Here is a 19,066-nt window from a genome sequence, read left to right on the forward strand (position 1 = left end):
CTTTCTGATTTTCAACATTGTTAATAATAGCACTTAGCTTCAATAATTAGCTCAGCGTGTGTACATTATTTTAGAATTCTAGAATTTGAGTCAGTTAAAACTGCCCCTTACCCAGACAATTATTACTGCATGACATGTGATAGTATGAGGTATGTTGCCTATTGAAGATACCACCGTGAAATCCGGGTTTTATCTTCAGTGACCCATGCTTGTCGTAACGGGATCGGGTGGTCAGGCCCGTTGACACATTCCTTCTTATCCCAATTGCATAGATCGATGCTCATGCAGTTGATAACTGGAATGTCTGGTCCAGATTCAATTATTTACAGACCACCGACATATAGCTGGAATATTGCTGAGTGCGGCGTAAAACTAAACTCACTCACTCACCCATATACCACGGCTTATAACAATAACCTAGTTTATCTCATTGCTTTATTGTTTATTACCAACTGAAGACCGTTAAAACCAAAATGATGCGAATGCTAGTTTTACTGACAAATATTCAAAACTCAACATGACTCCACTTTTTCAATGACATTGCCTGTAGAGGCGACATGTCATTCAGATGATCCTGTCCACCCATTCCCGATAACCTCCTCAATCCTGTAGTTAACTGACGCCAGTATCTTGTGCTAAAAAAGGTTACACATTAGGTGTCCTCCTGAGAGTGTACGTAAGTCCCCAAACTTTCAAAGTCAATTTAAACTTAGTACTTTATTATCCGCAGTATATACGTCTTAATATTTTATGGCTAGATTGTCTAAAATTGCTAATAGCTGAAGGGATGGTGTAATTCCAGCTGGACCCATGGAGGAAGCAAATGTACTGTAAGTACCCATCGTCCCTAGTATGGTAATATACCTCTATTTGTTGGCAATCTATAGCCTGTTTTTATATTGTATTGTCTTCTGTAATTAAGCTGTTTTAGAGTTACATACTAGTTTTAAGATTCATATCTCTGATATTCTAGCTGGTTTTACTGTCTTTCTCTGGGAGTTTCTAAAAATTTTTTAAAAAATACGTTTATTTATTCTAAAATTGTTACTTGTTTTTAGTCACAATATGGCTGAAATATTACCGATGTGACTTTAAATCTTAACTCACTCACTACAAATTAGGTCATGAGGTATTGTATCATAACCACTGTGTGGTTCTTACTAACAGATTTCAGGGGCTCATTTCACGAAGCAACATTTACTAAGGTTAACCTTAACTCCATTGTTTAACATTGCACTAAGGTTATCTTAGTGACTTACGATCACCTTAATGCTTTGTGAAAGGAGGCCGAGATCAGGCTTTAGATATGGATCTCGGATTGAAATTGTAATTACCACCACACGCAGAGACATTTCCGTGCAGTAATAACACATTTGATGCATAGGAAGTACTCGATATATAACACAACACATATTTTATTGAAGCTGTTGTGTGGGTTTATTGTGACATTTGCCGGCGCTTCCCTCTTTCTCCAATAAACAGTCCGTATTATTTATGGGTTTCCCATTGCCCCCCACGTCCCGCCCTTCCTTCAATTTCATTCCAACCTGAACTTCTAAAATGTTTTCTGATCTCAGTCCCCGCTTGGTGTCAACAATTCTAAAGACTATCACCAAGTGATCTACTTTTTACAATTTCAGGATATAATTTACACAAAGAGTAAAAGTATATACGTCATTATATTTTTTCAGCCAAGATTGTAACACAATTCTGGTGTACCCCGCCGTGATATTGCATGAATACTGCTAAAAGCGGCGTACAAACATACTCACTCACTCTTGCCGGTTGAGGCTCGAGATGAGAAATGCACCGAAAATAAGGATTGATTTACACAGTGTTGTTCTCCGGTACGAATTCCTGCAAATCAAAGAATATATATGTCTCCGAGCAACCTATGCTTGAACGGAGGTCAAGGTTGTTGGTCGTTTGTCAAAACAACAGACAACGAATATGGATTATAACTCGTCTGATCCAGGCAGGAGTATATACAAACTGTTGTCACATAGCTGAACATTGTTTTAACTGCCAGCAACGCCAAGTCGGACTGTTATACGAAAAGCGGGTAGTGCTGGTATGTAGTTTGAGTCCAGATATTTCTTTTAAAAGTGAAACGCCTAGATAATTACAAGCAACAATGAGCAACAATAAGACGGATATCTGCCTTTGTTATTTACAGCCTTAAGAATATATTTGTTTTCTGAGACGATAACCGGCGGCCTCCCTTCCAAGAATATCATGTTAAGTTCTCTCTGTGTATATCTTCCCATGTCATTGGAATGTCATAAACTAAGGATCAACGAAGTTTGATCTACTCCTACAGCCTCAGCTTGCTAGGACCAATCTTCCCCGAAATCTTGTACTTTATGTAATTAGAAATTACACACATTGCTTGTTCTATTTTTTAACTGTGATTTCTCAATAAACATTTCACACATCAAAGACCGTTATTTTATCTCTCTTCTCGGTCTTTTGGCTAAGATCAAAGTGTAAAGGGTAGTATCTTAAACGTTTTCAGTCGTGTAACGTTAACACCCGTTTGTGTAACCTCCAACCATACATGGTACCAGTTTGTGTAATCTGCAGTTGTACATGGTACCAGTTTGTGTAACCTCCAGCCGTACATGGTACCAGTTTGTGTAATATGCAGTTGTACATGGTACCAGTTTGTGTAACCTCCAGCCGTACATGGTACCAGTTTGTGTAATCTGCAACTATACACGGTACCAGTTTGTGTAATCTGCAGCTGTACATGGTACCAGTTTGTGTAACCTCCAGCCATACATGGTACCAGTTTGTGTAATCTGCAACTATACACGGTACCAGTTTGTGTAATCTGCAGCTGTACATGGTACCAATTTGTGTTATCTGCAGTTGTACATGGTACCAGTTTGTGTAACCTCTAGCCGTACATGGTACTAGTTTGTGTAATCTGCAGCTGTACATGGTACCAATTTGTGTAATCTGCAGTTGTACATGGTACCAGTTTGTGTAACCTCCAGCCGTACATGGTACCAGTTTGTGTAATCTGCAACTATACACGGTACCGCATTGTGTAATCTGCAGCTGTACATGGTACCAGTTTGTGTAACCTCCAGCCGTACATGGTACCAGTTTGTGTAACTTCCAGCCGTACATGTTACCAGTTTGTGTAATCTCCAGCCATACATGGTACCAGTTTGTGTAATCTGCAGCCATACATGGTACCAGTTTGTGTAACTTCCAGTCGTACATGATACCAGTTTGTGTAATCTGCAGCTGTACATGGTACCAGTTTGTTTAACTTCCAGCCGTACATGGTACCAGTTTGTGTTATCTGCAGCTATACACGGTACCAGTTTGTGTAACCTCCAGCCATACATGGTACCAGTTTGTGTAACTTCCAGCCGTACATGGTACCAGTTTGTGTAATCTGCAGCCATACATGGTACCAGTTTGTGTAATCTGCAGCTGTACATGCTAAAGGTACATGGACTTAATCTATACTCATATTATAATCCATAATTTACACGTAATACAAAACAGAAATCCACATTTACACGTCTGTACGTTTCATATGTGAATAACGTGTATTATGGATAATGCTAAAATAATAATAACACCATTTATATCACGCCGACTTCCAGGACGTAAGGGCATGTACTAAGCGCCTACAACATAATGAACATAATGCACCTCTGAGGCGCTAGGAGGTTCATTGTCATATGAGATCCCACCGGGTACCCATTTTCTGCTGGGTGAACTTAACTAGGCAATTAAGTACAAACTCACTTGCCTAAGGTGAGACAACATGTATCATATGCGTGACGTGTGCTTCTACAGAAGTCCTAAAAACTCTCAGGAGTCAAGCTGCCTTTCATGGTCGCCCATCCAAGGACAGCGTTGTTCAAAATCAACTGATTTGTGACCGGGCTCTGTGCACAAGACCATACGCCGCCTCTGGATATATATAAGCAAAAACAAAAAAATGTAAAATAACGACACTCACGGAGGCACGCAGCACGCACACGCTTTTTTATAGCTAAAATAAGGATGACTCTATCTTGATATATATCCCAGAAAACAGAAAACACTGTAAAGTCTGGTATTACCTTGGAGTTGCATTAAATTAATGTCTCAACATGCGTTAAATAGTTCACATTCATGTCATCAAATTCTAAGTGTTGTTCAAACAGAAGTGTGGCGGGGGGTAGCCTAGTGGATACAGTACGCCAAAGACCCGGGTTCGATTCCCCACATGGGTATAGTGAGGTGAGTTTAAGTCACATCGGCAGTATTTCAGCCATATCGTGATTAAATCAAGCTATAAATATATTAACAATTTAAAGTAAATTACAAAAATTCTGTCAACGAAGGACAGTAAAACAACTAGATTATCACAGATATAGATTTAAAACTAGAAATTAAATCTAAAATATTTTAACTATGGTTGACAATACAATATCAAACCAGGCTATAGATTGTCAACAACTGAAAGTAGATCACCATACCAGGGACCATGGTGACTTACAGTACATTTGCTCACATGGGTATAGTGTGTGAAACTCATTTCTGGTGTTCCCCGCCGTGATATTGCTCGAATAATGCTAAAAGCAGCGTAAAAACCATACTCACTCACTAATACAGAAGTGGATAAAGTTTGATCGGCAAATCTCAATTTAGTGCGCTAATAATGAAGCAAACGACTTCAAGCTTGAAAACGGTGTAAGAATCTTCACCGAAACGTTGCTCTATGCAATAAACAAGAACTTGTTTTCCATCAGGTTTTGATTTAAACATATTTTAATCAGTGAAGAATTGGATGAGGAACAAGTTATCCAACTTAGGTAACCATCTCCCGAGTATTTACAGCATGATAAATATACAACAAACATGTAATATAGAAAGAAATATAGTACATAAATGGTAGAGACCTATGTACGGAGATAGTTATTAAGACATATGAAAATATTTACAGCATTCAAGAAAAACGGGTTGTATACTTTATTACAGAAGTAGATATCCTTCCTATGTTTTTGCGTCGAGTCAATATATTAAGAATACTGGGATAATTCCCCTGGAGCCTATATTATGTTATATTATATGAGAGCTTCACTCAAGATATTTTTCACTGCAAGCGTTTATCTGGCGTTCCCGTCCCTTGGCTCTCCAACAACAACGCGCGTACAGACACATTGTTCAGGTTTAAAGCTGGGGATGGGTACATTTTTTCAGAAAAATCAATTATAGTAAGTTTAAAAAGGCCGCTTTCTATACGAGAGGACGGCGATTCGAGTCAACGAATATTTCCCTACTCACCGGCTGAACCGCATTATCAGTGGTTCAAGGGGAGGATACTCTCTTTCACTAAATCGGACATGCGACACAATCTAAAGCCCTTTTTACATGGACACATATACTTACGTAAGTATATTTGCTTACATAAGTAAATATACTTAGGGTAAGTAAATATGTCATGTAAATGGTTTTGCTCACATGAGTATTTTTACTCCTGTAAGTAAATTCCTTCTCCCCAAGAGGTGTAGTAAAAGTATATTTACTCCTGGAGTATTTTACTCCACAAGTATATATTGTCATGTAAACGATCTCAAGGTTTACTCTCATAAGCAAATCTATTGCATCACGTTTATAAAAATCTTACTACATCACCTAAATGGCTACACAGTCACATCACCTGTCTGGATTCTAGTACAGGAGCTAAGCCAGGAATAAATAATTTTGTTCAACACCTTCTATATAAAAGATCTGACTACACAGTTTGATCCAGGAGAGCCAAGTACTATGTAATCCCAAATTATAGGGTAGGTAAAATGTTAGAGTCATTTTATTGGAAGGTACCCATTGTAAAACATATGTTCATTTTATAGATACATCTGTATTGTGAGATAGATACAACATCTATAATAGCTGTTACATATGTCACCGCATTATGAAACAAAGCACATAATTACTTCAGTGACCAAGAAAGATTTCTAGTTGTAGAAAAATGTTGTTTTCAAAATGGCCGACATTTGACAAATTAACCATTCTGAAAAGGGCATGGTACATACTAATTATGACCTATGATTGCTTTTATATGTGTAATTCACACATACAACTGAGCACACTTACTGTATTTGAGTGTTTTAATAATTTCTTTTATGTAAATCCAGTCAAGACGTAATATCTGTTTGTCATAATAGACATTTTACATACTGGTCGCCATTCACCATCTAGTTTTTATCAATGAAATATAGGATGTCCATTCCAACAGTCCTTTGAGTGGGATATGCTTTGTCATCAACACAGGCTGAATTATACCATCTTTTGTCTCTCAACCATGGCCATCACAGAAGGGAGATCATGCATGGCTTGCAATGCCCTTCTCCAGACATAGACTTGGTAGTTTGCTCGTTTCATGCGCTGGATAAGGCTGTTTGAGGTTGGCGGTAATCTTTCATTGTTGACTTGCTTCTTACAGTAAAGCCAGTACCTGACACCATCTGCCTTCTTGCCAGCCCTGTCATCAACTGTATAATTCCTCACAAAGCTAATTCTTCCCCTAACTCAAGGGATTCACCAAGCTGTGCTAATCTGATTTGGTGAACATCACTGTTCAGTAGAAAAGGCAATGTCTTTTTCTTTCCAAGTCCTGACGGTGAACTGGTCGAGTCACATCCGGTGAGCACATGCAGTGATGGACCTAGATCTTTGCAAACGTTCGTTCTTGATTCTTGAGCAAAGAGAATGAACAGGTACAAACCTCAACTTGTCTATAATGCCTGTATGGAACCGAAGGTCTTGACACTCGAGATCAGCAAAGAGAAACGTACAAACCATAGCAACATCTGTATCTGGTGACTGAATCACAACCCTCTGGTTTTCAGAAGAAGCATGTTTGGCATGTAAGAGGAGCCGAGTGTCTACTTCCTCGTGGCCTGATGTCAGATACTGGACATCCTCATAATGACCCTTTGCTATTTTGTTTGATTGGCATTCTAGAAATTAGCGAGTTCTTACTCCCCATCTGCCCTCGTCCAATTATATTGTTCAGTGACGTGCTGCTGTTAATGTTAATCTGTTGTTTGTTATATCAAGCTGTTTTCACATTCATTAATATATTAGTGATATCTGTATTATGTTTAAAGTTGTCAATAATGTATTTAAGATATCAGAAAATAATTGAAGATATCTTTCATGAATGTCTGATATTCAAAATCAAATTACTGACATTGGCGGCGAGTGATCCTGTGAGTAGAGTTCAGGTCAAAATCAGTTGAAGTTAAGCAGTGTGGATAGATAAATGGGCAATATAAATGGACTATTATATTGTAAAATCTTACTGAGATTGCATTTGACAGAATAACAAATTCATGCTGTGTGAATTTGTATTTGTCAGAGCGGCACACAAATGCATGATCTAGACTACCTGTTGTTGGCCACCATTATGGTGAGTGGGTTAGATGGCTGACTTGGAGTTACTCGGAGTATCTGGGTTTAGATCCCAGGTGGAACTTAACCCCCCTAAAGTACTAAAATATACACAAATTTAACAAAGGTTGTGTTACTGTTACATTTATTGTTGACGTTGGTTATTATTTGACTATCAAATAGACCTTGATGTGTCTGGCAGGGATCCCTCGTCTGTCTACGTCCTGGTGCCGGGAGCAGGGTTGGGTCGCCTGGCCTTCGAGATTGCTAATCTTGGTTACAGTTGCCAAGGCAACGAATGGAGCCTCTTCATGTTATTTGCATCTGACTTTGTTCTTAACAAGTATGTTACTTTCTATTTCTCCTTTTTGCATGCCTTTTTGTATTGTGGATGTCTTTTATGTCCATCGGTGTTGAAGATACAGACCTTGTTTTACCTGGCATAATATTGCAGCCGACCCGTGAAGATCCGTGTTCGAATAGGTCTTCAGCAACACATGCTTGCCACAAAAGGTGACTATGCTTGTCGTAAGAGGCGACTAACGGGATTGCGTGGTCAGGCTCGCTGACTTGGTTGACACATGTCATGAGTTCCCAATTGCGCAGATCGATGCTCATGCTGTTGATCACTGGATTGTGTGGTCCAGACTCGATTATTTACAGACCGCCACCATATAACTGGAATATTGCCGAGTGTGGCGTAAAACTAAACTCACTCACTCATAATATTGCAGCCTATAGAAAAACAGAATAGACTCGAGTAATTTTCACAGCTGGGGCCATGGAATGCCTAACTGTTAAGTTTTCCCAGAAATTATTGAGAAAGCCGTTTTGGCAAATATCTAATACATGTATTAAACTATAGAAGTTTTACTTAAATGAATATGTTTAGATATGATTCTCTTTCAGTAGCAGATTCTACTACACCAGGGGAGATAACTCTTGATGTATGAAGGTTCATTCTTAAGCCAAAAAGAGTTGCCTCCCATATTGAGTACCTTAGTCAACACCTAACACCTATTTTAAAATTCTGTTATCAGTATTAGGAAACTATATCCGTATATAGTAGGTCTTGTTAAAAGACAGATACTCAGAAATATTGGACTGATGTTGGCCCCGATCAGCAAGAAGTTAGCTGCTGTTTCAGATAAATGGGGCTATGGTGTTTAAGCAAAGATATTCAGCACCCCATGCTTGTTGTAAGAGGCGACTAACCGGCTTGTTGTTTTAAATGATGGGGTGGTCAGGTTCGTTACACTTTGATGACACATCATGGAATCCTATGTAGGCTGATTGATGCTCGTGATATCAATCATTCGATCGTCTGATCCAGACTCGATTATTTACCAACCGCCATAATACAGCTGGAATATCACTGACTGGTGTTAAACAAGGAAACAACAAACAAACTTGCCAGCTGAACACTATTGCCTTGTAACTGACTTGCTTGTTTAGCATGTGCCTTGATCAGTTTGTATTGATGCATCCAGATGTAAACACGTGAATTCCTTCACCATGTACCCCTGGGTTCACCAGTGGAGCAACAACAAGTTGAAGGCCGATCAGACTCGACCAATCACATTCCCCGACATCGAGACCACCAGCATTGCTCCCACTGTCAGTTTCTCCATGGCGGCGGGCGACTTTCTCGAGGTGTACACCGAGCCAGGTGAGACAGACAGGTTGTCAACTTCTCAGATTTTTTTGGCGGGCAAAAACTTTGTTGCGTTCATATATGACCTGCAAATACAGTTATATTCTGGGAAGGTATTCTCACCAGAATCGATGAATAATATCCAGACATTTACATATATCACGGGGTCGTTACACGTTTGTCATGGTTGTCGCATGAAAACAAAAAACATTAGTTGTAATATATCATGCCTGTGCACATAAAAATGTTCAAACTTACTGGCAAACAAGGATAAGCTGGACCGGTGCAGAGAACGCGTTTATGAGAAGTAGGCGATGCACGGCAATGAGCGAACCATTTGGTTTGTGAAAGGTAGAGCAGATGTAGGCTAGTGCACGTGCATTGCTTGACGATGAAATTGATTCCGTGCGTAGCTGCACACGCCTTGCCCAAAAGACTCTCACGTGGGTGTAGCAAGTCACACAACACTTGATCGGTAACAACTTTGGGCCCCTTCGCTAACAATGGCAAGCGCCAGTGGACGGCACTCATACATGCTAATATGGGTCAATTGTCAGGCTGGTGCTCAACTTATCCTTGTTTGCCAGTAGTTTCGCTTTTACAATGATTCAACGATGTTAATAGCCATCCTGAGGTACAGATAACTTTTGGGGTCATTGAGTTATGTACTCGCTTGTGTTCATATCAATTGTGTATCCTAATTTTCCTTTGAGTAACCAAATAAACTGTACCCACATCAATCAAACTCAACGGGGTATTTTGCTATTTCCCATTAATTGTAAAACAAACAAAAAAGTTGAAATGTTGCTTTACTTGTTGTTTTTGTTTATTTGATCTGTATTATGAGAAACAATAAGAAAGCTGGCAAGTTGCCAAGATCATGTGCTGAAATACCTCTCAATCTACCTCAGTTATTTTAGTTTATGGATCCACAGGTATGCAAGCTAAGATTTGACATTTTAGTCTGTACGCATGTAAGATCAAATTAATTTAGTATTTACAAAAATTCAAGCATACTTGTACGGAAGAGACTCAATGGAATTGAGTTTTCGCATAAATATTTGCATAATTTATGCAGATACATTGCTTATCTGTACCTCTGCCATCAAGGTGGAAGGAGAAGTCAAGGTGTTATACAGTGACTGGATTTTCAGATCATGATTATACAGATTCTCTCACCTGCCAGGTGTATTTCCACAGAATCCTGGGACTGCGTGGCCACTGTTTTCTTCATCGACACAGCACACAACATCATTGCCTACATAGAAACCATGTACAAGATCATCAAACCTGGCGGCTGCTGGATTAATCTGGGTAAGGTTGACAGAGTTGTGTCCCTTGGTTTTCAGAGCCCGCCAAGAGTGCTGCGTACAATTTGCTTGTTTCATGCCACACACAGCATTGTTCCAGCTCAAGGACAGTCTGTAAATAATAAAGTCTAGCCCTGACAATCCGTGACATCATGAATAGCTGAAGAGTAGTTCTAATCCTTCACTTCTCGCCAGGTTGTTGTGCGATACAACTATAATGTTACAACTAATATGTAATGAACATATTTCTGATTACCTGAGCATGACGATTGCTTTGTACAGCAGCACCCTGTTCCACAAAGTGATGTTATTGCTGTGATTGCCTAATGTTAAAGGGACAGTATGTCCAACATTCTGAACAATAGATGAAAAACCCTGTGCTCACTTACCTCTGCTGGCTATTAGTGTTGGGGATTGGTTTAAATCTCATAATTGATGATTGGTTCATTAAAACCGATCAATCAACGAAAATAATTGGTTAGCGTCATTTATTAAATGTTTCTGGTTATGTTTGTTAATGCACAATAAATAAAGAAAAAACATGTAGTTCTTTCGTTTTTTTGCAAATTTCACATCCTTAAAGGATGACTAGTATGTTAAGAACATGAACTTCATGGAGTCTTTAAGATAAATTCAATCATGAATTGGAAGAGCTTGAAGTGCTAATGAAATGTAACAGACAAAACCAACCTTGTGAAAAATATCGTTATTGCAAACAAGTGTTCCAAAATTGTTTGTGTTTGATTATGAGAAAACATGATCGATTGATTGGTCGTTTTGTCATTGCGACCAATCTTTGATTATTTCAATTAATCGGACCACCACTACTGGCCATATATCCTGAGAGAAGTTTCTCCTCCAGTGCCTACACTGGAAGTCTATGCTTATGGGTTTGAACTTTGCTTTTGTTGTACAAATGTACCTATTCTGAAGTAAGTATTGTTTGTTTCTTAAATGAAGCACGTCTAGATTTCCTCAGGTTCAGAATCTCTGGTCTCCCTGGTTCTCCTATTCAATCTAATGTTTGTTACTATCAAAGTTTTATATATTCACAGACTAAGCTTTAGTCTGGTGTGTCCCTTGTACTGTCCAGACTAAGTCATGGAAACATCCGGGTTAGAGTGAGTGAGTGAGTTTAGTTTTATGCCACACTCAGCAATATTCCAGCTATATGACAGAGGTCTGTAAATAATCGAGTCTGGACCAGACAATCCAGTGATCAACAGCATGAGGTGAGGTGAAATTGGGTTTAACGTCATGCTTGAGCATATTTCGCTCATATGACGACGTGCATGCGTGTGTATGTGTATGTGCGGCTGCTTGTACTAGCCCAGACTTAAGCTGGTTTTATAGTGCTAGGTCACTGAGATACCATGCCGCAGTGGAGCATGAATACCCCACTCAGACACAGTATACTGACTCCGAGCCGACCAGTCCTTGTTGTACCCATTAATGCCGAGCGCCAGGCAGGGACCAACAAGTACCATATTTTAACGTCTTTTGGTATGACGCGGTCGGGGATCGAACCCGCGACCTTCCGCTCTCCGGGCGGACGCTCTAACCACTACACCACGGAGGCGGTCACAACAGCATGAACATCAATCTATTGAAATGTGATATTATGAAATAAAAATGGCCCTACTGTGTGTCTCGTGGTCCTATTCTGAGTTGTCCCTTGGTTTTCAGAGCTCAGAGTGCGGTGCACCATTGGCTTGTTGTTTCACGCCACATGCAACAATATTGCAGCTCTATGACGACAGTCTGTAAAGAAATAGAATAAACAATCTGTGTGTTGCAGGTCCCTTGTTGTATCACTACACAGACATGGCCAACGAGAGCTCCATAGAACTCAGTTATGAAGAGCTGAAGAATGTTATTACAAAGATAGGCTTTGTTTTAGAGGTAAGACCCAGTGTTTTTCTCATTTTCCTGTTTCCATTTGACAAGTGTCTCATGACCCCAGAACTGACTGTTCATAGCTTCACACTTTGAGATCAATTAGGGTGCAACGATTCGGTTCGATTCATCGAAAACCGAACCTGACACCTTAGTTTCGATTTTCGATAACCAGTATGACTATTTTGATTCAGTGTTTGATAATTGAATACTTACTTGAATTATTTCCACACAGCCAGAATGTAATATTGACTTCAACTTGGGCAGTTTCGAGCTCTGAAATAAAGGGAAAGGTGATTGGTTGATGCCAGACTAATTATCCAATCAGAATTGTTGTTAGTAGACATTGCCAAGTTGACGATGGACTTCACGCTAAAAAGGCCGACACTGAGAGTTAAATGAAATCTGATGTTTTTACTTGTATGAAGAATCGAATCGAATCGAAAATGATCAAATCGAGGGTCAAATATCGAAAAATCGAATCGAATCGAACTCTGGGTGAATCATTGCAACCCTAATATTAATACATCTTCACTGTCATTCTTGTAGTGACTATGTTTACTTCCTTAGTCCCAGGAGAACCACTGGAAAATCCCTAGCGTGGATAAATACTAGTGTTGTTCTGATCATTTAGACCCTGTATTTAGTATATATCATCTATTTGATAAATACTAGTGTTGTTCTGATCATTTAGACCCTGTATTTAGTATATATCATCTATTGATAAATACTAGTGTTGTTCTGATCATTTAGACCCTGTATTTAGTATATATCATCTATTTGATAAATACTAGTATTGTTCTGATCATTTAGACCCTGTATTTAGTATATATCATCTATTTGAAAGTATCCTATATCCTCACACCACATTTTGTCTCCTGTGATGATTCCGGCTAGAATTGGTCTTCGGCAACCCATGTTTGTCGTAAAAGGCGGGTAACAGGATCGATTGGTCATGTCATATCCGATATCATTCCTTTATAAAATGCTGTGGTTGGTTTGGTTTTTGACGCCTCACTCAGCACTGCAGTGATCAACATTCATGAGCATCGTTCCACGCAATTGGGATACGCTGACATATGTCAACCAAGTCAGTGAGGCTGACCACCCGATCAGTGGCTAACCAATTCTAACCCGGATCTTCAGGGGATTAGACAGCTGGAACGGAACCTGAGCTGAGAAACCTTGTCAACTGTTAATGTGTTTGATCCTCTTGCTTTCCGAAATCATTCCGTAATTAAATGCTGCAAAAATAAAAGTGAGATAGATCTCACTGGCTGTGATCAGGGAATTTTGTTTTGACTAAATATAGATTTAGGATTTGACAGTCACTTTGTGAGTTCATTTGAGTATAGAGAGAGGGACAACCACTGTAAATGACAAGCACCAGCCTTCAGATGGCCTCCACTCACTGAGGTTCGTACACTGATGAACTCAAACAGACTGAAAGTCAGTTCTCAAATAAAGTACTGAACACAGTATCTTCAAGGGTTCTCTTGGTTGCAGGGGCGATGGGGCAGCCCAGTGGTTAAGTGTTCGCTCGTCACGCCGAAGACCTGGGTTTGATTCCCCACATGGGTACATGTGTGAAACCCATTTCTCCCGACGTGATATTGCTGGAATATTGCTAAAGCGGTATAGTCACTCAGTCACTCCCTTTGTCATAGAATGATTTCAAAAGTTACAATGTGTTTTCATGATTACCGACTTTCAGTGTCATAAATATTTTGAAGTGTCATGAAATAAGTACTTCATGTGTCAGATGAGCTTCACAACCTTCAGACCTTAATTACTGTTCACAGTCTTTTTTTATGTCATGTGATGTGGTCAACCTATCAATCAGTCAAGTAAAATAATATTCAGTGTGAACGAGCCAATCAGCTGAAGCCAGAGTTATAACATTTGGTCAGAATGTATAGAGAATCTCACCTGAATGTCTTTTGATATCAAATATATCACCACAAGTTGATAAATTTCCAAACATCCGGCTTGCCGACGATATTTTTACTTTTATCAACAAGTGTTGATATATTTGATATCATAATACTCAAGGGTGAGATTCTATTTATCATCGAAAGTAATTCTTCATTAGTATTTAATGAAAAATGTACATCTCTGAACACAGAACTTGCATTAGACTTGCAGAGCGGCGATGTCATGGCATTGTGACATCATAGCATTGTCAGGGCATTGTACAAAATCTACTGTCAAATTGATATCTCCTAGGAGACATCGTTTGATCTTACACAAGCAATATCTCCATTGAAACACAGTTTTGGATGATAAATCAGCGTATATGTTGGATATCCTTGATGTGAAGTTATCTAATCTTGATACAAGGCTCACCATATCATATGATTTCTATCCCCTCTATCCCAATACACCTGATTCAGTACGTTAAAAGTTGTGTTTTAAACAGTTCTGTTCTACAACCAGTTTATGCCGATTTGCTAGTATTTCCTGGTTGACTATATGCAGCAGCAGAATGTACAGCATGCCCCAAACCTTTTATGTTTCTCTATATATATTATATAATATCCCATCATTGCTATCTTACATTTGAATACCAATGATTCTGACTCAACTTAAAAAATGTGAGTGAGTATAGGTTTATGCCACTTTTAATAATATTCCAGCAATATCATGGCAGGGGACACCAGAAATGGGCTTCACACATTGTACCCATGTTGGGGAATTGAACCCAGGCGTCTTCGGTGTGACAAGTGAACGCTTTAACCATGGGGCCATCCAATCGCCTTGTAAAGAAGGAGAGAATATGAACTTATGCAATGGAAATTCTATATTGGATTACATGTCATATTTCAGCTTTACCATATCATCACACTCCATTGATGTCCTGGATTCTGAAATTATATTTTCCAGAAAGAAGAAGTTGATGTGAAGTCGACGTACACCCAGAACCGCCTGTCCATGTTACAGTATGAATATCAGAGTGTCTTCTTCGTGGCCACTAAAACCCTCATGAGAGAAAAGGCTTTATCTCCCTCAAGCCTGTAGGAGTTACTCTGCCCTTGAAGACTGTTGTAGATGGTCTTCCTGCTACACAGACATCTGTAGAATGAGTGTGTTAATGGAGACAGGATGTGAACTGCACTGGAATGTGGACATAGTTCCCGATCATCATCATCATCATCATCATCATCATCATCATCATCATCAAAAGATTTATGTAGTGCCAGTTCCAGTCCAAAAGTACTGCTCAGTAATGCTCCCTGAACAACTTAAGAATTAAAAGTTACTTTACAAAGCTATACCAAGGAATCCACATGCTGTATTGGGGGAATCTGGTTATAAGAAAGACCCAAACAACCTGGACTTAATGGATTACAGTGTGTACCAGAAACTTGACTGAAATTAGTACTGGGTACGATTTAATACTTTTACTGCCTGCACAATTACAACTAAGTGAGTTTTTCAGGTTGCACAATCAAAATATTGCATATGCCATGTTATACACGTTACGATTCTTTATCAGCAGAGTGAGATGGATATGCATAACCAACTTCACCATCTCCAGAAAGAACACATTACCTGATATTTGAAAAGGATGTTTTGATAGATTGTTGCATTTTAACTGATATGTTCATTCGTGAATTTTATTTATTTTCTGCTTGTCCAAATCAACTGTCCACCATTACACGTGATGTATTACACAGTGACCTCTGACCTTCCATGAAATGTCACATGATTGTGTAAAGTGTGTGGTCTATCCTACTAATTAATGGGTGTGGTCCATGTAACTGATTAACGAGCAGGAAAACAGACTTGGTTTGTTTTGTCCTCTGATTACACAAGGTAGATGAAGGGGGGCAGTGGCCCCTGCTGTGATATTGCTGGAATATTGCTAAAAGCCTCGTGAAACTAAACTCACTCACTCACTGGTAGGTCAAGACTTATTTAAAAGTGGAGAATTGTTTCACACCATTCATGCACTGGTCGTGGGAAAATGTACCTTCAATGAGCTCAACCTGACAATAAAAGTTGCTTGCACTAGTAATGATTTCCTGTGCTGGATGCAACCTGACAATAAAAGTTGCTTGCACAAGTAAAAATTGACCTGTGCAGGTGCAGCTTCGATATATATCAAAATGAATTACTGCCTAGTGCCATTTTCAGTTCATGTTACTGTCAGCATAGGCGTTTTATTAGTATTCTTACCAGACCAAACAACAAAATGTACCAAGACATATACATGGTGGCTGAAGTCACAGACTCAGATCTAGCTTAGAGGCTTGGGAATATGGTTAACTGTGTCTCATGTTTCCCTTCCTGCTTGGGTCATTGCTCATAATATCCATCACTGGCTTGCCCATCCAGTGTCAAATGGAGCGGTGGGATTGCTTAATCGGTAAAGGGTCTGCTCGTCACGCCAAAGACCCGGGCTCGATTCCCCCACACGGGTACAATGTGTGCAGCCCACTTCTGGTTTCCCCCGCCGTGATATTGCTGAAATATTTCTAAAAGCGGCGTAAAACCAAACTCAGTCAGTCAGTCAGTCGTCACGCCAAAGACCCGGGCTCGATTCCCCCACATGGGTAGTACAATGTGTGCAGCCCACTTCTGGTGTCCCCCCGCCATGATATTGCTGGAATATTGCTAAAAGCAGCATAAAACCATACTCACTCGCTCACTCAAATATACAGAAGAGTTAAAGATGAAATACTTGCTTCAAACAACAAATAAGCTGTAAGCTGTTGTGGTGGTGTTTGAAAAGTCCTGAATCAGCATTGCGGAAACCTCTTCCAAATAACCACGCACTTCAAAGAGGCGTTAATATGACAGATGCTTGTTTTTAACATTAGAATATATCTTAAGATATCGACTCGTGCGTTTTCATTGTAATGAGCTGGAGAAGAAGTTACGTCGTCATTATCACTGGGGTGGCTGTCGATATAGACCATAGAGATCTATAATCGTTAGCTAAGTATCAATCGATTATCAAAAAATATAAGAGACGTAACTGAAAGGGAAAATGTCTGAAATAAATATATTTTACAATGGTGAGTGGTGACATATTTTTGCATTTATCATTAACAAAGCGTCCTTAACATGAGTTAGCAGCAGACCTTGAATTACGTCCTATATTTATATATTGTATACAAAAATGAATTTTTTTCTCTCTCACAGTAGTTGTATTATCAATAACACAATTTTCATGTTGATAATCATTAATAATCTTTCCTATCGACGATTTTTCCAGTTATCGATCATTTTAGCCAGTCCTAATTATAACAAGCATGGACCGTGATAATATACATGACTGATTTTGAAGTAATTTTGTTGAATGAATTATAACCTTCATGAGGTTTCAGTTTTATACGAACTGCTCTGTATCAGAACATTAAAGGACAGAATTTGTATGCAATCAGAAATTTCTCGTGCTATCTGAGGTTTCAGGAAAGATTTTCAGTTGTAGTAAAGTGAAACAGAAACTGGATTAGATGTGCAGGAAGTTGAAAATACATAACTCTTCACGTCTTTCAGACGATCTCTTCCTTGTGGGCCGTTTTACCGTGATGTTCAGTGTATGTGGAGTTCTTGTTACTGTACAGGGAATCACGGCAGTAATAGTGTTTTAGCTATTGTCATCTGTCACCCGTGATGATCCAGCTAAGAACTGGCCTTCAGCAGTCTGTCTTCAGTAACCCATGCTTGTCATAAGAGGTGACTGAGGGGATCGGGTGGTCAGACTCGCTAAGTTGGTTGACACATGTCATCGTTTCTCTATTGCGTAGATCGATGTTCATGATGTTGATCACTGGATTGTCTGTTCCAGACTTGAGTATTTACAAACCGCCGTAATATAGCTGTAGTATTCCTGAGTGCGGTGTTAAAACAACAACCAATTGTAATCTGTCATTTGTTACATGTTGATTCCTAAATTTTACCTAAAATGTTTATTGGAATCTGTCTGTGAAAAAAGTTGATGTGAAACCAACAACAAATAACAAAGAACTGTGATGTACACAGAACCGTAACCTAAATTCGTGGACAACCATGGTTCGTGGATCGCGGTAATTATCATGATATCTCGTAAATTGATCCTCGTATGACGTCACGAAGCGGTACTTTTGATGTACACACAGACAATCAATGCTCAGCTTCTGTTGACCTGAGGTGTCACGTGAGATGAGAGGCAAGAGTTAACTCCCCTTACTGAGTGTCAACAGCTGCAATGTATTACACTTGGAACATTGATTCGTAATCATCAAAAATGCCGTATAACACATTTTGGGGGCTGACAAATACCCAACAGGGCAAAATCCTATAGGACAAAATTTCTTTGATCAAAATCTTACACCAAAATTACCAATATTGCTAGCCATTTTAACTAGTTTTATTTTAATGATAATGTTTTCATGACAGAAGCCAGTGAGATAAGTCGATTAGCATGTTTTCGTAACAGAGGCCAGTAGCTGCATTGATAACTTGTATGAATGTGTCTGTGATGATGGCAGTTTGTATCAGTGTTCCGAAATGGAAGACTTGAAGGGCAATATAAGGAGGAGTTAAAATAGCATTAGATTGATTTTTGTACACTAAGAAGGCTACAAATAAGAGTAGTATTTGGTGAGATCTCTATCATCGTTCAAGACAAATTGCATGAGAATGTCATGGGTCCATGAAGACATCGTTGACAACGGAGAATCCGGTTTTTGTTACATCGGATAGTCATCCAGTCATGCATCAATGAAGATGTACACAATTATGATCAGTACTGCTTATTCATGACGTCTTCAAAATAAAACATCTTTTCAAAAATAAATTGTTTGTCATT

General features: G+C 39.2%; 1 protein-coding gene across 1 annotated transcript; it reads left to right on the forward strand.

The window, feature by feature from the left end:
- Window positions 1-7,571: 7,571 nt before the first annotated feature.
- Window positions 7,572-15,285, forward strand: LOC124256490 (carnosine N-methyltransferase-like; the record flags this gene model as incomplete). Its single annotated transcript, XM_046690481.1, has 5 exons — window positions 7,572-7,750; window positions 8,898-9,076; window positions 10,262-10,375; window positions 12,170-12,273; window positions 15,151-15,285. Coding segments are annotated over 5 exons (711 nt in total), but the record flags the coding sequence as incomplete, so codon positions are not given.
- Between the last annotated feature and the right edge of the window lie 3,781 nt (window positions 15,286-19,066).

The sequence above is a fragment of the Haliotis rubra genome, unplaced genomic scaffold, assembly GCF_003918875.1.
Source record: "Haliotis rubra isolate DU_JTF1 unplaced genomic scaffold, ASM391887v1 Scf1161, whole genome shotgun sequence".
Lineage (NCBI taxonomy): Eukaryota > Metazoa > Mollusca > Gastropoda > Lepetellida > Haliotidae > Haliotis > Haliotis rubra.